This window comes from Oncorhynchus kisutch, unplaced genomic scaffold (genome assembly GCF_002021735.2).
Source record: "Oncorhynchus kisutch isolate 150728-3 unplaced genomic scaffold, Okis_V2 scaffold3864, whole genome shotgun sequence".
Taxonomy (NCBI): Eukaryota; Metazoa; Chordata; class Actinopteri; order Salmoniformes; family Salmonidae; genus Oncorhynchus; species Oncorhynchus kisutch.
In genome coordinates, this window is record NW_022265809.1 from 182,206 (window position 1) to 202,500 (window position 20,295).

Below are 20,295 nucleotides of genomic sequence, written 5' to 3' on the forward strand. Positions count from 1 at the left end.
TTAACTATACAGTCGGGTCAGAGGGTTCCTTAACTATACAGTCTGGTCAGAGGGTTCCTTAACTATACAGTCGGGTCAGAGGGTTCCTTAACTATACAGTCGGGTCAGAGGGTTCCTTAACTATACAGTCTGGTCAGAGGGTTCCTTAACTATACAGTCGGGTCAGAGGATTCCTTAACTATACAGTCTGGTCAGAGGGTTCCTTAACTATACAGTCGGGTCAGAGGGTTCCTTAACTATACAGTCTGGTCAGAGGGTTCCTTAACTATACAGTCGGGTCAGAGGGTTCCTTAACTATACAGTCTGGTCAGAGGGTTCCTTAACTATACAGTCTGGTCAGAGGGTTCCTTAACTATACAGTCGGGTCAGAGGGTTCCTTAACTATACAGTCGGGTCAGAGGGTTCCTTAACTATACAGTCTGGTCAGAGGGTTCCTTAACTATACAGTCGGGTCAGAGGGTTCCTTAACTATACAGTCTGGTCAGAGGGTTCCTTAACTATACAGTCTGGTCAGAGGGTTCCTTAACTATACAGTCGGGTCAGAGGGTTCCTTAACTATACAGTCTGGTCAGAGGGTTCCTTAACTATACAGTCTGGTCAGAGGGTTCCTTAACTATACAGTCGGGTCAGAGGGTTCCTTAACTATACAGTCTGGTCAGAGGGTTCCTTAACTATACAGTCTGGTCAGAGGGTTCCTTAACTATACAGTCTGGTCAGAGGGTTCCTTAACTATACAGTCGGGTCAGAGGATTCCTTAACTATACAGTCTGGTCAGAGGGTTCCTTAACTATACAGTCTGGTCAGAGGGTTCCTTAACTATACAGTCTGGTCAGAGGGTTCCTTAACTATACAGTCTGGTCAGAGGGTTCCTTAACTATACAGTCTGGTCAGAGGGTTCCTTAACTATACAGTCTGGTCAGAGGGTTCCTTAACTATACAGTCTGGTCAGAGGGTTCCTTAACTATACAGTCTGGTCAGAGGGTTCCTTAACTATACAGTCGGGTCAGAGGGTTCCTTAACTATACAGTCGGGTCAGAGGGTTCCTTAACTATACAGTCTGGTCAGAGGGTTCCTTAACTATACAGTCGGGTCAGAGGGTTCCTTAACTATACAGTCTGGTCAGAGGGTTCCTTAACTATACAGTCGGGTCAGAGGGTTCCTTAACTATACAGTCTGGTCAGAGGGTTCCTTAACTATACAGTCTGGTCAGAGGGTTCCTTAACTATACAGTCGGGTCAGAGGGTTCCTTAACTATACAGTCGGGTCAGAGGGTTCCTTAACTATACAGTCGGGTCAGAGGGTTCCTTAACTATACAGTCGGGTCAGAGGGTTCCTTAACTATACAGTCGGGTCAGAGGGTTCCTTAACTATACAGTCGGGTCAGAGGGTTCCTTAACTATACAGTCTGGTCAGAGGGTTCCTTAACTATACAGTCGGGTCAGAGGGTTCCTTAACTATACAGTCGGGTCAGAGGGTTCCTTAACTATACAGTCGGGTCAGAGGGTTCCTTAACTATACAGTCGGGTCAGAGGGTTCCTTAACTATACAGTCTGGTCAGAGGGTTCCTTAACTATACAGTCGGGTCAGAGGGTTCCTTAACTATACAGTCGGGTCAGAGGGTTCCTTAACTATACAGTCGGGTCAGAGGGTTCCTTAACTATACAGTCGGGTCAGAGGGTTCCTTAACTATACAGTCTGGTCAGAGGGTTCCTTAACTATACAGTCGGGTCAGAGGGTTCCTTAACTATACAGTCTGGTCAGAGGGTTCCTTAACTATACAGTCTGGTCAGAGGGTTCCTTAACTATACAGTCTGGTCAGAGGGTTCCTTAACTATACAGTCGGGTCAGAGGGTTCCTTAACTATACAGTCGGGTCAGAGGGTTCCTTAACTATACAGTCTGGTCAGAGGGTTCCTTAACTATACAGTCGGGTCAGAGGGTTCCTTAACTATACAGTCGGGTCAGAGGGTTCCTTAACTATACAGTCGGGTCAGAGGGTTCCTTAACTATACAGTCTGGTCAGAGGGTTCCTTAACTATACAGTCGGGTCAGAGGGTTCCTTAACTATTCTGTGTGGCATTTAGTTGTCCTCTCATCTATTCTGATCCAGATGACCTGCAGTCACCTTTACAGTTCAGGACCTACTGACTGGCGGGGGGGTATGTGGGACCAAGATAGGGGAGGGGGGGTCATACGACACGAGGCCAGACAACAGCCAGGCTATTTTCAGACTGTTACTGATAGCCCTGCTCACTCCACTCCATTCATGTGTCTAATGCTGTATAGGATTCAGTGGGTCGGTCGGTGCCGTTTAACATGAGGGAGGACAGTTCCTTTTTATTTCCCCATGGACACGCCCTTATTTCTAATACATCCTATTGGATGACTGTCGTTCATATTCATATTCACCCAGTTCAATGTAACAGTGATAGGTTTAGGTTACTGTCATTCATATTCACCCAGTTCAATGTAACAGTGATGGGTTTAGGCTACTGTCATTCATATTCACCCAGTTCAGTGATAGGTTTAGGCTACTGTCATTCATATTCACCCAGTTCAGTGATAGGTTTAGGATACTGTCATTCATATTCACCCAGTTCAGTGATAGGTTTAGGCTACTGTCATTCATATTCACCCAGTTCAGTGATAGGTTTAGGCTACTACATGATACTCTATTGTTCCCCTGTGCCCATCATGAGGTTACTACAACCTGGCCTATGAATGAAAGTTTACAACGTAGGTGGACACAGGTCGAGAGAACAATTTGAGTAGTCAAGGTGACAGTGACACATTCAATACCGTCACCCTCTTGCCTGCATCTAGCTGATCTAGGGTTTAATCATTAGTCTTAACAGTTGCAAACGAGAGTTTCTATTGGACACATTCAGGTGTGTTTATCCCCGTTTCGTTCCGTTTATAAGAAACTTTTTTCAACAGAATCGGAATGAATACATGCCTGTCTGGCTGGAGGACAGGGCCCTCTAGTGGTGGTCTAGAGGATAGCAGGAGGACTACTGCTGTATCTGGCTGGAGGACAGGGCCCTCTAGTGGTGGTCTAGAGGATAGCAGGAGGACCACTGCTGTGTCTGGCTGGGGGACAGGGCCCTATAGTGGTGGTATAGAGGATAGCAGGAGGACTACTGCTGTGTCTGGTTGGAGGACATGGCCCTCTAGTGGTGGTATAGAGGATAGCAGGAGGACAGGGCCCTCTAGTGGTGGTCTAGAGGATAGCAGGAGGACCACTGCTGTGTCTGGCTGGGGGACAGGGCCCTCTAGTGGTGGTATAGAGGATAGCAGGAGGACTACTGCTGTATCTGGTTGGAGGACAGGGCCCTCTAGTGGTGGTATAGAGGATAGCAGGAGGACTACTGCTGTGTCTGGTTGGAGGACATGGCCCTCTAGTGGTGGTATAGAGGATAGCAGGAGGACTACTGCTGTGTCTGGTTGGAGGACATGGCCCTCTAGTGGTGGTATAGAGGATAGCAGGAGGACTACTGCTGTGTCTGGTTGGAGGACATGGCCCTCTAGTGGTGGTCTAGAGGATAGCAGGAGGACCACTGCTGTGTCTGGTTGGAGGACAGGGCCCTCTAGTGGTGGTATAGAGGATAGCAGGAGGACAGGGCCCTCTAGTGGTGGTATAGAGGATAGCAGGAGGACTACTGCTGTGTCTGGTTGGAGGACATGGCCCTCTAGTGGTGGTCTAGAGGATAGCAGGAGGACCACTGCTGTGTCTGGCTGGGGGACAGGGCCCTCTAGTGGTGGTATAGAGGATAGCAGGAGGACTACTGCTGTGTCTGGTTGGAGGACATGGCCCTCTAGTGGTGGTATAGAGGATAGCAGGAGGACTACTGCTGTGTCTGGTGGGGGACAGGGCCCTCTAGTGGTGGTCTAGAGGATAGCAGGAGGACCACTGGAGCAGGATTGCTGTGTTGGACAGACTGGAAGACACATTTCAGTGTCTGGCTGGAGGACAGGGCCCTCTAGTGGTGGTCTAGAGGATAGCAGGAGGACCACTGGAGCAGGATTGCTGTGTTGGACAGACTAGAAGACACATTTCAGTGTCTGGCTGGAGGACAGGGCCCTCTAGTGGTGGTCTAGAGGATAGCAGGAGGACCACTGCTGTGTCTGGCTGGAGGACAGGGCCCTCTAGTGGTGGTCTAGAGGATAGCAGGAGGACCACTGGAGCAGGATTGCTGTGTTGGACAGACTAGAAGACACATTTCAGTGTCTGGCTGGAGGACAGGGCCCTCTAGTGGTGGTCTAGAGGATAGCAGGAGGACCACTGCTGTGTCTGGCTGGAGGACAGGGCCCTCTAGTGGTGGTCTAGAGGATAGCAGGAGGACCACTGGAGCAGGATTGCTGTGTTGGACAGACTAGAAAACACATTTCAGTATCAGTAAAACTCTTGTAGCCTGAAAAGGGGGGTTTCGTACGGTTGTGTCATGTAATTATTTGTGACACTCTCGACTTCCTTCTCTTTGGTAGATATCTGGCAGAGGAGATCAAGAAGAGAGATGGATTCCGTCTTGTGATGGAGCCGGAGTACACCAACGTCTGTTTCTGGTACATTCCTCCCAGTCTGAGGGACATGGCTGACGGACCTGAGTTCTGGAGAAATGTCCATGCGGTAAGTCAGAGGAGGACATCCCCTCGTTATACAGAACACGATCCTCTCCTTTCCTGTGGTGTTTTTCAACATTAACAGAAGCCCTGTCATCAATAACACACACAAAAATACAATTGAATTCAGGAATTAATTCATGTTGAAAAACAAACAACAAAAAAACATTCATTTCACAGGATATGAATGAGACAAATGTTAGCTAACCGTGAGGATTTAGGCTCCAGTCTCTTTTCGGAGGCGTGGGTTCAGATCCCACCACTGACACCAGATGTCAAGCAGGACCATAATCCTCCAATCCAATCCATACGGAAATGGACCTTAGATCTGTATGTGGAAACTCTAATGTCCCAATAATCTCTCCTTTCTGCCGTGAATTCATGGATTTGAAAGGTAATGACTGGTACATAGAAACACCAATTCAGTGTTCTCACACGTGAATGAGTGTTTACTTCACAAGGAAGGAGAGATTATTGGAAATACTGACGCCTTAACTTCCCAGTTCCACCATCTCACAAGCGTATGTACTACTCCCTACCCCCAGGTGGCGCCAGTGGTTAAGGAGCGCATGATGAAGAAGGGCTCTATGATGGTAGGCTACCAGCCCCATGGAGACAAGGCTAACTTCTTCAGACAGATCATCATTAGCCCTCAGGTCAGCAGAGAAGACATGGACTTTCTGCTGGACCAAATACACAGCCTGGGGATGGACTTATGATCCCACGAGGAATACCTACAAAATGGCACCCTCTTCCCTCAATGAGCCCTGGTCAAAAGTAGTGCACTATACAGGGGATTTGGGGTACCATTTTGAACAAAACCCAAATGGTCATGTTCAGTTGGCACGAAACAGGAGATCCTGTTTTGAAACTGAGTGAAACGGAAGAGGTGGTACCCCAACGTCCTATAGGAAGTTTCCAAACGTCCTATAAGAAGTTTCCAAACGCCCTATAAGAAGTTTCCAAACGTCCTATAAGAAGTTTCCAAACGTCCTATAAGAAGTTTCCAAACCATCCTATAAGAAGTTTCCAAACCATCCTATAAGAGGTTTCCAAACCATCCTATAAGAAGTTTCCAAAACATCCTATAAGAAGTTTCCAAAACATCCTATAAGAAGTTTCCAAAACATCCTATAAGAAGTTTCCAAACGTCCTATAAGAAGTTTCCAAACGTCCTATAAGAAGTTTCCAAAACATCCTATAAGAAGTTTCCAAAACATCCTATAAGAAGTTTCCAAACATCCTATAAGAAGTTTCCAAAACATCCTATAAGAAGTTTCCAAAACATCCTATAAGAAGTTTCCAAAACATCCTATAAGAAGTTTCCAAAACATCCTATAAGAAGTTTCCAAACGTCCTATAAGAAGTTTCCAAACGTCCTATAAGAAGTTTCCAAACATCCTATAAGAAGTTTCCAAAACATCCTATAAGAAGTTTCCAAACGTCCTATAAGAAGTTTCCAAAACATCCTATAAGAAGTTTCCAAAACATCCTATAAGAAGTTTCCAAAACATCCTATAAGAAGTTTCCAAACATCCTATAAGAAGTTTCCAAACGTCCTATAAGAAGTTTCCAAAACATCCTATAAGAAGTTTCCAAAACATCCTATAAGAAGTTTCCAAACATCCTATAAGAAGTTTCCAAAACATCCTATAAGAAGTTTCCAAACGTCCTATAAGAAGTTTCCAAAACATCCTATAAGAAGTTTCCAAACGTCCTATAAGAAGTTTCCAAAACATCCTATAAGAAGTTTCCAAACATCCTATAAGAAGTTTCCAAACATCCTATAAGAAGTTTCCAAACATCCTATAAGAAGTGTGTTAACTTGTTCTCTTATTTGGTGCCCCAGGGCTGTGCAGAAGCCTCAGCATGTCATCCTTCCATTGCCCGTCTCCATAAAGTGCTCTAACGATGACCTGTTTCTGCTATTCACTATCGATTCCATTTGTAATTCTGAGGACAGGCAGTGTGTCCGTCCATGAGACTGTAAACACAGTAGCTTGTTGACGGTTTTGAGGGCTCAACCTCTTTATAGGAACCAGTTTCAGATTAAATTAAAAACTGAAAAGTCATTATCCTTTTATGTCAATGTGATTTATTTTTTAGAGTAATATAATAAATACTGTTTAAAATATAACTGCTGTTAGAAAACGAGGCGTGCAACTTTTAGTAAAAGCTGAAATGTTCTGAAGATAGTTTAGGAGATATGATTTTAAGCGATACCGATTGATTGTAAAGAGATTTATATAAATATTAATATATGTGGGTTATCTGATGAGATTAATATATAATCTTTAGAGAATACTGATGTGTAATGTGATGAAAGAGCTTTAAATTGATTTTAGTTCTTTATTTTCATTTGGATTTTCACTTTTGAATTAATTTTCTTCCACACGCATTAACTTTGACGATTTAAATTTTTTAATTTTTTTTTTTTAAAACATAGCACACCTAGTGCCTGAATACTGTGAGTCCACCTACATAAATCAGACAGATCTTAAAATGGCTACCGTTGTTATGTTGAATAAACAGTTGTTGTTTACTTTACTTAAAGCCAACAGATTAAATGCTTTCTTTCTGGTTTTAAACGGACTCAAAATGCCTGTTATTTAGTCATTTACTACGAGACGATAATAAGACGATATAAGTGGTCAAACCTTAATGCATTACAGTTGCTTTATAATGCATTATACCAGTTGGCTTTATAAGGAATTACAGTTGCTTTATAATGCATTATACCAGTTGGCTTTATAAGGAAGGTGTTTTGTGTTTGTAGTTTGCCGTCAAAGAGAATGGTGTTTACTTTAAACTTGTACGAAGTTCTGGGTACAATACTAGGATACGTTCTGTAGCATACCTCATATCGTATTCTGGCAAGACATTCTGTTTTCTCTTGTTGTTTTTGTTTTGTTCCAATAGCATTTTGTTCAGATATGTTGTCTGAAAAAAGCCTGTATGTTTTTTTTGTAGATGGAGGTTTCACTGAGAATGATTTCTTTTTCTTTTTCAGTGAAAATAAAACCATTTGTTTACTGAATCAGGTTGTTGTCGAGTATCTTTTGACTTCCTCTTCATAGCCTGGTATGGATCTCTGTGTGTTTTTGTCCACTCCTCTGATTACAGACTTCCTTTTCATAGCCTGGTATAGATCCTTGTGTGTTTTAGGCCACTCCTCTGATTACAGACTACCTCTTCATAGCCTGGTATAGATCTCTGTGTGTTTTAGCCCACTCCTCTGATTATTACCATGCCAGACAGTACAGTACATGTTTATGTTTTAGTCATCTTCTCTGAAGCAGGTCCAGGTCTGGACCAGGGTAATCATTAGTCAGAGAAGATGGACCAGGGTAATCATTAGTCAGAGAAGATGGACCAGGGTAATCATTAGTCAGAGAAGATGGACCAGGGTAATCATTAGTCAGAGAAGTTGGACCAGGGTAATCATTAGTCAGAGAAGATGGACCAGGGTAATCATTAGTCAGAGAAGATGGACCAGGGTAATCATTAGTCAGAGAAGATGGACCAGGGTAATCATTAGTCAGAGAAGATGGACCAGGGTAATCATTAGTCAGAGAAGATGTCTTCTCTGAAGCAGGTCCAGGTATGGACCAGGGTAATCATTAGTCAGAGAAGATGTCTTCTCTGAAGCAGGTCCAGGTATGGGCCAGGGTAATCATTAGTTAGAGAAGATGTCTTCTCTGAAGCAGGTCCAGGTATGGACTAGGGTAATCATTAGTCAGAGAAGATGTCTGAACTGAAGCAGGTCCAGGTCTGGACCAGGGTATTCATTAGTCAGAGAAGATGGACCAGGGGAATCATAAGTCAGAGAAGATGGACCAGGGTAATCATTAGTCAGAGAAGATGGACCAGGGTAATCATTAGTCAGAGAAGATGGACCAGGGTAATCATTAGTCAGAGAAGATGTCTGAACTGAAGCAGGTCCAGGTGCACCGAATACGACAAGTGTGGAGTTTACCGTGAAATGCTGACTGACCAGCTCTTAACCAACAGTGTAGACCTCACATGAAATGCTGACTGACCAGCCCTTAACCAACAGTGTAGACCTTACAGTGAAATGCTGACTGACCAGCCCTTAACCAACAGTGTAGACTTTACAGTGAAATGCTGACTGACCAGCCCTTAACCAACAGTGTAGGCCTCACAGTGAAATGCTGACTGACCAGCCCTTAACCAACAGTGTAGACCTTACAGTGAAATGCTGACTGACCAGCCCTTAACCAACAGTGTAGACCTCACAGTGAAATGCTGACTGACCAGCCCTTAACCAACAGTGTAGACCTTACAGTGAAATGCTGACTGACCAGCCCTTAACCAACAGTGTAGACCTTACAGTGAAATGCTGACTGAGAAGCCCTTAACCAACAGTGTAGACCTTACAGTGAAATGCTGACTGACCAGCCCTTAACCAACAGTGTAGACCTTACAGTGAAATGCTGACTGACCAGCCCTTAACCAACAGTGTAGACCTCACAGTGAAATGCTGACTGACCAGCCCTTAGCCAACAGTGTAGAGTCAGTGTGGGGGGGTATATACAGGGGGGAGCAGTACCGAGTCAGTGTGGGGGGGTATATACAGGGGGGGACCAGTACCGAGTCAGTGTGGGGGGTATATACAGGGGGGACCAGTACCGAGTCAGTGTGGGGGGTATATACAGGGGGGACCAGTACCGAGTCAGTGTGGGGGGTATATACAGGGGGGACCAGTACCGAGTCAGTTTGGGGGGTATATATACAGGGGGGAGCAGTACCGAGTCAGTGTGGGGGGTATATATAGGGGGGACCAGTACCGAGTCAGTTTGGGGGGTATATACAGGGGGGACCAGTACCGAGTCAGTGTGGGGGGTATATACAGGCGGGGACCAGTACCGAGTCAGTGTGGGGGGTATATACAGGCGGGGACCAGTACCGAGTCAGTGTGGGGGGGTATATACAGGGGGGGACCAGTACCGAGTCAGTGTGGAGGGTATATACAGAGGGGACCAGTACCGAGGCAATGTGGAGGCTATATACAGGGGGGACCAGTACCGAGTCAGTGTGGGGGGTATATACAGGGGGGACCAGTACCGAGTCAGTGTGGGGGGTATATACAGGGGGGACCAGTACCGAGTCAGTGTGGGGGGTATATACAGGGGGGACCAGTACCGAGTCAGTGTGGGGGGTATATACAGGGGGCACCGGTACAGATTCAGTGTGGGGGGTATATACAGGGGGGACCGGTACCGAGTCAGTGTGGGGGGTATGTACAGGGGGGACTGGTACCGAGTCAGTGTGGGGGGTATATACAGGGGGGACCGGTACCGAGTCAGTGTGGGGGGTATATACAGGGGGGACCGGTACCGAGTCAGTGTGGGGGGTATATACAGGGGGGACCAGTACCGAGTCAGTGTGGGGGGTATGTACAGGGGGGACCAGTACCGAGTCAGTGTGGGGGGTATATACAGGGGGCACCAGTACAGAGTCAGTGTGGGGGGTATATACAGGGGGGACCGGTACCGAGTCAGTGTGGGGGGTATATACAGGGGGGACCGGTACCGAGTCAGTGTGGGGGGTATATACAGGGGGCACCAGTACCGAGTCAGTGTGGGGGGTATATACAGGGGGGACCAGTACCGAGTCAGTGTGGGGGGTATATACAGGGGGGACCAGTACCGAGTCAGTGTGGGGGGTATATACAGGGGGGACCAGTACCGAGTCAGTGTGGGGGGTATATACAGGGGGGGACCGGTACCGAGTCAGTGTGGGGGGTATATACAGGGGGGACCAGTACCGAGTCAGTGTGGGGGGTATATACAGGGGGGGAGCAGTACCGAGTCAATGTGGGGGGTATATATAGGGGGGACCAGTACCGAGTCAGTGTGGGGGGTATATACAGGGGGGGACCGGTACCGAGTCAGTGTGGGGGGTATATACAGGGGGGAGCCAGTACCGAGTCAGTGTGGGGGGTATATACAGGGGGGAACCAGTACCGAGTCAGTGTGGGGGGGTTTATACAGGGGGGACCAGTACCGAGTCAGTGTGGGGGGTATGTACAGGGGGGACCAGTACCGAGTCAGTGTGGGGGGTATATACAAGGGGGGACCAGTACCGAGTCAGTGTGGGGGGTATATACAGGGGGGGACCAGTACCGAGTCAGTGTGGGGGGTATATACAGGGGGGACCAGTACTGAGTCAGTGTGGGGGGGTATATGCAGGGGGGACCTGTACCGAGTCAGTTTGGGGGGTATATACAGGGGGGACCAGTACCGAGTCAGTGTGGGGGGTATATACAGGCGGGGACCAGTACCGAGTCAGTGTGGGGGGTATATACAGGCGGGGACCAGTACCGAGTCAGTGTGGGGGGGTATATACAGGGGGGGACCAGTACCGAGTCAGTGTGGAGGGTATATACAGAGGGGACCAGTACCGAGGCAATGTGGAGGCTATATACAGGGGGGACCAGTACCGAGTCAGTGTGGGGGGTATATACAGGGGGGACCAGTACCGAGTCAGTGTGGGGGGTATATACAGGGGGGACCAGTACCGAGTCAGTGTGGGGGGTATATACAGGGGGGACCAGTACCGAGTCAGTGTGGGGGGTATATACAGGGGGCACCGGTTACAGATTCAGTGTGGGGGGTATATACAGGGGGGACCGGTACCGAGTCAGTGTGGGGGGTATGTACAGGGGGGACTGGTACCGAGTCAGTGTGGGGGGTATATACAGGGGGGACCGGTACCGAGTCAGTGTGGGGGGTATATACAGGGGGGACCGGTACCGAGTCAGTGTGGGGGGTATATACAGGGGGGACCAGTACCGAGTCAGTGTGGGGGGTATGTACAGGGGGGACCAGTACCGAGTCAGTGTGGGGGGTATATACAGGGGGCACCAGTACAGAGTCAGTGTGGGGGGTATATACAGGGGGGACCGGTACCGAGTCAGTGTGGGGGGGTATATACAGGGGGGACCGGTACCGAGTCAGTGTGGGGGGTATATACAGGGGGCACCAGTACCGAGTCAGTGTGGGGGGTATATACAGGGGGGACCAGTACCGAGTCAGTGTGGGGGGTATATACAGGGGGGACCAGTACCGAGTCAGTGTGGGGGGTATATACAGGGGGGACCAGTACCGAGTCAGTGTGGGGGGTATATACAGGGGGGGACCGGTACCGAGTCAGTGTGGGGGGTATATACAGGGGGGACCAGTACCGAGTCAGTGTGGGGGGTATATACAGGGGGGGAGCAGTACCGAGTCAATGTGGGGGGTATATATAGGGGGGACCAGTACCGAGTCAGTGTGGGGGGTATATACAGGGGGGGACCGGTACCGAGTCAGTGTGGGGGGTATATACAGGGGGGAGCCAGTACCGAGTCAGTGTGGGGGGTATATACAGGGGGGAACCAGTACCGAGTCAGTGTGGGGGGGTTTATACAGGGGGGACCAGTACCGAGTCAGTGTGGGGGGTATGTACAGGGGGGACCAGTACCGAGTCAGTGTGGGGGGTATATACAAGGGGGGACCAGTACCGAGTCAGTGTGGGGGGTATATACAGGGGGGGACCAGTACCGAGTCAGTGTGGGGGGTATATACAGGGGGGACCAGTACTGAGTCAGTGTGGGGGGGTATATGCAGGGGGGACCTGTATCGAGTCAGTGTTGGGGGGTATATACAGGGGGACCAGTTCCGAGTCAGTGTGGGGGGGTATATGCAGGGGGGACCAGTACCGAGTCAGTGTGGGGGGTATATACAGGGGGGGACCGGTACCGAGTCAGTGTGGGGGGTATATACAGGGGGGACCAGTACCGAATCAGTGTGGGGGGTATATACAGGGGGGACCAGTACCGAGTCAGTGTGGGGGGTATATACAGGGGGGACCGGTACCGAGTCGGTGTGGGGGGTATATACAGGGGGGAACCAGTACCGAGTCAGTGTGGGGGGGTTTATACAGGGGGGACCAGTACCGAGTCAGTGTGGGGGGTATGTACAGGGGGACCAGTACCGAGTCAGTGTGGGGGGTATATACAAGGGGGGACCAGTACCGAGTCAGTGTGGGGGGTATATGCAGGGGGGACCAGTTCCGAGTCAGTGTGGGGGGTATATGCAGGGGGGGACCAGTACCGAGTCAGTGTGGGGGGGTTTATACAGGGGGGACCAGTACCGAGTCAGTGTGGGGGGGTATATGCAGGGGGGGGACCGGTACTGAGTCAGTGTGGGGGGTATATACAGGGGGGACCGGTACCGAGTCAGTGTGGGGGGTATATACAGGGGGGACCAGTACCGAGTCAGTGTGGGGGGTATATACAGGGGGGACCAGTACTGAGTCAGTGTGGGGGGTATATGCAGGGGGGACCAGTATCGAGTCAGTGTTGGGGGGTTTATACAGGGGGGACCAGTACCGAGTCAGTGTGGGGGGTATGTACAGGGGGGACCAGTACCGAGTCAGTGTGGGGGGTATATACAAGGGGGGACCAGTACCGAGTCAGTGTGGGGGGTATATACAGGGGGGGACCAGTACCGAGTCAGTGTGGGGGGTATATACAAGGGGCACCAGTACCGAGTCAGTGTGGGGGGCTATATACAGGGGGCACCGGTACAGTCAGTGTGGGGGGGTATATACAGGGGGCACCAGTACCGAGTCAGTGTGGGGGGCTATATACAGGGGGCACCAGTACCGAGTCAGTGTGGGGGGCTATATACAGGGGGCACCGGTACAGAGTCAGTGTGGGGGGGGTATATACAGGGGGCACCGGTACCGAGTCAGTGTGGGGGGCTATATACAGGGGGCCCCGGTACAGAGTCAGTGTGGGGGGGTGTATACAGGGTGTTACGGTACAGAGTCAGTGTGGAGGTTATGTACAGGGTATTACGGTACAGAGTCAATGTGGAGACTACATACAGGTGGTACTGATACAGAGTCAGTGTGGTGGGTATATACAGGGGATAACCGGTACAGAGTCAATGTGGAGGCTATATACAGGTGGTACCGGTACAGAGTCAATGTGGAAGCCATATACAGTGTATTACGGTACAGAGTCAGTGTGGAGGCTATATACAGGGGGTACCGGTACAGAGTCAATGTGGAGGCTATATACAGGGGGGTACCGAAACAGAGTCAATGTGGAGGCTATATACAGGGGGGTACCGGTACAGAGTCAGTGTGGAGGCTATATACAGGGGGTACCGGTACAGAGTCAATGTGGAGGCTATATACAGGGGGGTACCGAAACAGAGTCAATGTGGAGGCTATATAAAGGGGGGGTACCGGTACAGAGTCAGTGTGGAGGCTATATACAGGGGTTACCAGTACAGAGTCAATGTGGAGGCTATATACAGGGGGTACCGGTACAGAGTCAATGTGGAGGCTATATACAGGGGGTACCAGTACAGAGTCAATGTGGAGGCTATATACAGGGGGGTACTGGTACAGAGTCAATGTGGAGGCTATATACAGGGTATTACGGTACAGAGTCAGTGTGGAGGCTATATACAGGGTATTACGGTACAGAGTCAATGTGGAGGCTATATACAGGGGGTACCATTACAGAGTCAATGTGGAGGCTATATACAGGGGGTACCGGTACAGAGTCAATGTGGAGGCTATATACAGGGTATTACGGTACAGAGTCAGTGTGGGGGGTATATACAGGGGGGACCAGTACCGAGTCAGTGTGGGGGGTATATACAGGGGGCACCAGTACAGAGTCAGTGTGGGGGGTATATACAGGGGGGACCGGTACCGAGTCAGTGTGGGGGGTATATACAGGGGGGACCGGTACCGAGTCAGTGTGGGGGGTATATACAGGGGGCACCAGTACCGAGTCAGTGTGGGGGGTATATACAGGGGGGACCAGTACCGAGTCAGTGTGGGGGGTATATACAGGGGGGACCAGTACCGAGTCAGTGTGGGGGGTATATACAGGGGGGACCAGTACCGAGTCAGTGTGGGGGGTATATACAGGGGGGGACCGGTACCGAGTCAGTGTGGGGGGTATATACAGGGGGGACCAGTACCGAGTCAGTGTGGGGGGTATATACAGGGGGGGACCAGTACCGAGTCAATGTGGGGGGTATATATAGGGGGGACCAGTACCGAGTCAGTGTGGGGGGGTATATACAAGGGGGGACCAGTACCGAGTCAGTGTGGGGGGTATATACAGGGGGGACCAGTACCGAGTCAGTGTGGGGGGTATATACAGGGGGAACCAGTACCGAGTCAGTGTGGGGGGGTTTATACAGGGGGGACCAGTACCGAGTCAGTGTGGGGGGTATGTACAGGGGTGACCAGTACCGAGTCAGTGTGGGGGGTATATACAAGGGGGGACCAGTACCGAGTCAGTGTGGGGGGTATATACAGGGGGGGACCAGTACCGAGTCAGTGTGGGGGGGTATATACAGGGGGGACCAGTACTGAGTCAGTGTGGGGGGGTATATGCAGGGGGGACCTGTATCGAGTCAGTGTTGGGGGGTATATACAGGGGGGACCAGTTCCGAGTCAGTGTGGGGGGGGTATATGCAGGGGGGACCAGTACCGAGTCAGTGTGGGGGGTATATACAGGGGGGGGACCGGTACCGAGTCAGTGTGGGGGGTATATACAGGGGGGACCAGTACCGAATCAGTGTGGGGGGTATATACAGGGGGGACCAGTACCGAGTCAGTGTGGGGGGTATATACAGGGGGGGACCGGTACCGAGTCAGTGTGGGGGGTATATACAGGGGGGACCGGTACCGAGTCAGTGTGGGGGGTATATACAGGGGGGAACCAGTACCGAGTCAGTGTGGGGGGGTTTATACAGGGGGACCAGTACCGAGTCAGTGTGGGGGGTATGTACAGGGGGGACCAGTACCGAGTCAGTGTGGGGGGTATATACAAGGGGGGACCAGTACCGAGTCAGTGTGGGGGGTATATGCAGGGGGGACCAGTTCCGAGTCAGTGTGGGGGGTATATGCAGGGGGGGACCAGTACCGAGTCAGTGTGGGGGGGTATATACAGGGGGGACCAGTACCGAGTCAGTGTGGGGGGGTATATGCAGGGGGGGACCGGTACCGAGTCAGTGTGGGGGGGTATATACAGGGGGGACCGGTACCGAGTCAGTGTGGGGGGTATATACAGGGGGACCAGTACTGAGTCAGTGTGGGGGGTATATGCAGGGGGGACCAGTATCGAGTCAGTGTTGGGGGGTTTATACAGGGGGGACCAGTACCGAGTCAGTGTGGGGGGTATGTACAGGGGGGACCAGTACCGAGTCAGTGTGGGGGGTATATACAAGGGGGGACCAGTACCGAGTCAGTGTGGGGGGTATATACAGGGGGGGACCAGTACCGAGTCAGTGTGGGGGGTATATACAGGGGGGACCAGTACTGAGTCAGTGTGGGGGGGTATATGCAGGGGGGACCAGTATCGAGTCAGTGTTGGGGGTATATACAGGGGGGACCAGTTCCGAGTCAGTGTGGGGGGGTGTATGCAGGGGGGACCAGTTCCGAGTCAGTGTGGGGGGTATATACAGGGGGGACCAGTACTGAGTCAGTGTGGGGGGGTATATGCAGGGGGGACCTGTATCGAGTCAGTGTTGGGGGGTATATACAGGGGGGACCAGTTCCGAGTCAGTGTGGGGGGGTATATGCAGGGGGGACCAGTACCGAGTCAGTGTGGGGGGTATATACAGGGGGGGACCGGTACCGAGTCAGTGTGGGGGGTATATACAGGGGGGACCAGTACCGAATCAGTGTGGGGGGTATATACAGGGGGGACCAGTACCGAGTCAGTGTGGGGGGTATATACAGGGGGGGACCGGTACCGAGTCAGTGTGGGGGGTATATACAGGGGGGACCGGTACCGAGTCAGTGTGGGGGGTATATACAGGGGGGAACCAGTACCGAGTCAGTGTGGGGGGGTTTATACAGGGGGGACCAGTACCGAGTCAGTGTGGGGGGTATGTACAGGGGGGACCAGTACCGAGTCAGTGTGGGGGGTATATACAAGGGGGGACCAGTACCGAGTCAGTGTGGGGGGGTATATGCAGGGGGGACCAGTTCCGAGTCAGTGTGGGGGGTATATGCAGGGGGGGACCAGTACCGAGTCAGTGTGGGGGGGTATATACAGGGGGGACCAGTACCGAGTCAGTGTGGGGGGGTATATGCAGGGGGGGACCGGTACCGAGTCAGTGTGGGGGGTATATACAGGGGGGACCGGTACCGAGTCAGTGTGGGGGGTATATACAGGGGGGACCAGTACCGAGTCAGTGTGGGGGGTATATACAGGGGGGACCAGTACTGAGTCAGTGTGGGGGGTATATGCAGGGGGGACCAGTATCGAGTCAGTGTTGGGGGGGTTTATACAGGGGGGACCAGTACCGAGTCAGTGTGGGGGGTATGTACAGGGGGGACCAGTACCGAGTCAGTGTGGGGGGTATATACAAGGGGGGACCAGTACCGAGTCAGTGTGGGGGGTATATACAGGGGGGGACCAGTACCGAGTCAGTGTGGGGGGTATATACAGGGGGGACCAGTACTGAGTCAGTGTGGGGGGGTATATGCAGGGGGGACCAGTATCGAGTCAGTGTTGGGGGGTATATACAGGGGGGACCAGTTCCGAGTCAGTGTGGGGGGGGTATATGCAGGGGGGACCAGTTCCGAGTCAGTGTGGGGGGGTATATGCAGGGGGGGACCAGTACCGAGTCAGTGTGGGGGGGTATATACAGGGGGGACCAGTACCGAGTCAGTGTGGGGGGGTATATGCAGGGGGGGACCAGTACCGAGTCAGTGTGGGTGGTATATACAGGGGGGGCCAGTACCGAGTCAGTGTGGGGGGTAAATACAGGGGGCACCAGTACAGAGTCAGTGTGGAGGGCTATATACAGGGGGCACCGGTACAGAGTCAGTGTGGGGGGGTATATACAAGGGGCACCAGTACCGAGTCAGTGTGGGGGGCTATATACAGGGGGCACCGGTACAGTCAGTGTGGGGGGGTATATACAGGGGGCACCAGTACCGAGTCAGTGTGGGGGGCTATATACAGGGGGCACCAGTACCGAGTCAGTGTGGGGGGCTATATACAGGGGGCACCGGTACAGAGTCAGTGTGGGGGGGGTATATACAGGGGGCACCGGTACCGAGTCAGTGTGGGGGGCTATATACAGGGGGCCCCGGTACAGAGTCAGTGTGGGGGGGTATATACAGGGTGTTACGGTACAGAGTCAGTGTGGAGGTTATGTACAGGGTATTACGGTACAGAGTCAATGTGGAGACTATATACAGGTGGTACTGATACAGAGTCAGTGTGGTGGGTATATACAGGGGATAACCGGTACAGAGTCAATGTGGAGGCTATATACAGGTGGTACCGGTACAGAGTCAATGTGGAAGCTATATACAGTGTATTACGGTACAGAGTCAGTGTGGAGGCTATATACAGGGGGTACCGGTACAGAGTCAATGTGGAGGCTATATACAGGGGGGTACCGAAACAGAGTCAATGTGGAGGCTATATACAGGGGGGGTACCGGTACAGAGTCAGTGTGGAGGCTATATACAGGGGGTACCGGTACAGAGTCAATGTGGAGGCTATATACAGTGGGGTACCGAAACAGAGTCAATGTGGAGGCTATATAAAGGGGGGTACCGGTACAGAGTCAGTGTGGAGGCTATATACAGGGGTTACCAGTACAGAGTCAATGTGGAGGCTATATACAGGGGGTACCGGTACAGAGTCAATGTGGAGGCTATATACAGGGGGTACCAGTACAGAGTCAATGTGGAGGCTATATACAGGGGGGTACTGGTACAGAGTCAATGTGGAGGCTATATACAGGGTATTACGGTACAGAGTCAGTGTGGAGGCTATATACAGGGTATTACGGTACAGAGTCAATGTGGAGGCTATATACAGGGGGTACCATTACAGAGTCAATGTGTAGGCTATATACAGGGGGTACCGGTACAGAGTCAATGTGGAGGCTATATACAGGGTATTACGGTACAGAGTCAGTGTGGGGGGTATATACAGGGTATTACGGTACAGAGTCAGTGTGGGGGTTTACAGGTTAGTGGAGGTAATCTGTACATGTACAGTGCCTTGCAAAAGTATTCATCCCCCTTGGCGTTTTCCCTATTTTGTTGCATGTGAGTGAGTGAGTGTTTGTGTGTGGAGGGAGTGGTCAGTGGTACCCACCTATTCCTCGAGCCACACACACACACACACACACACACACAGTTCCCACTGCCCATCTCAGACAAACACAGTCAGGCTGTGGTCATGGTAGTCCTGTGGTTAAGGTCACCATCCAAACTGTCCACTGGAATGTCTGGATGGCACATAGCCTCAACCAATGGATCCCAGTATAACCCCAATGTAGTCTCAACATAGCCTCAACCAATGGATCCCAGTATAACCTCAATGTAGTCTCAACATGGCCTCAACCAATGGATCCCAGTATAACCCCAATGTAGTCTCAACATAGCCTCAACCAATGGATCCCCAATATAACCTCAATGTAGTCCCAACATGGCCTCTACCAATGGATCCCACTATAACCCCAATGTAGTCTCAACATAGCCTCAACCAATAGATCCCAATATAACCTCAATATAGTGTCAACATAGCCTCAACCAACAGATCCCCAATATAACCTCAATGTAGTCCCAACATGGCCTCTACCAATGGATCCCACTATAACCCCAATGTAGTCTCAACATAGCCTCAACCAATAGATCCCAATATAACCTCAATATAGTGTCAACATAGCCTCAACCAACAGATCCCCAATATAACCTCAATGTAGTCCCAACATGGCCTCTACCAATGGATCCCAGTATAACCTCAATGTAGTCCCAACATGGCCTCTACCAATGGATCCCAGTATAACCCCAATGTAGTGTCAACATAGCCTCAACCAATGGATCCCAGTATAACCTCAATGTAGTCCCAACATGGCCTCTACCAATGGATCCCAGTATAACCCCAATGTAGTGTCAACATAGCCTCAACCAATGGATCCCAGTATAACCTCAATGTAGTCCCAACATGGCCTCTACCAATGGATCCCAGTATAACCCCAATGTAGTGTCAACATAGCCTCAACCAATGGATCCCAGTATAACCTCAATGTAGCCTCAACATAGCCTCTACCAATGGATCCCAGTATAACCCCAATGTAGTGTCAACATAGCCTCAACCAATAGATCCCCAATATAACCTCAATGTAGTCTCAACATAGCCTCAACCAATAGATCCCCAATATAACCTCAATGTAGTGTCAACATGGAATGTATTCCAAATGGCACCCTATCCCCTATATAGTTCACTACTTTTGACCAGGGCCCATAGTAGTGGACTACATAGGGAATACGGTGTGATTTGAGACATGCCCATAGTCCCAATATAGCCTCAACCAGGGCCCATAGTAGTGGACTATATAGGGGATATGGTGTGATTTGAGACATGCCCATAGTCCCAATATAGCCTCAACCAGGGCCCATAGTAGTGGACTATATAGGGGATATGGTGTGATTTGAGACATGCCCATAGTCCCAATATAGCCTCAACCAGGGCCCATAGTAGTGGACTATATAGGGGATATGGTGTGATTTGAGACATGCCCATAGTCCCAATATAGCCCATGGCAGCGCTGAGGTTCGCTGCACTTTCCACTATAAACAGGCCCACGCAACAGGACACAGG

General features: G+C 50.6%; 1 protein-coding gene across 1 annotated transcript in view; it reads left to right on the forward strand.

Moving 5' to 3' along the window:
- LOC109877958 (acidic amino acid decarboxylase GADL1-like) overlaps window positions 1-7,656 on the forward strand; it is a 28,800-nt gene extending 21,144 nt beyond the window's left edge. The window contains exons 13-14 of the mRNA XM_031821113.1: window positions 4,485-4,626; window positions 5,165-7,656. Coding sequence (XP_031676973.1) covers window positions 4,485-4,626; window positions 5,165-5,338 — 316 coding nt within the window. The 3' untranslated portion in view covers window positions 5,339-7,656. The remainder of the gene's footprint in view (window positions 1-4,484; window positions 4,627-5,164) is intronic.
- The last annotated feature ends 12,639 nt before the right edge of the window (window positions 7,657-20,295 follow it).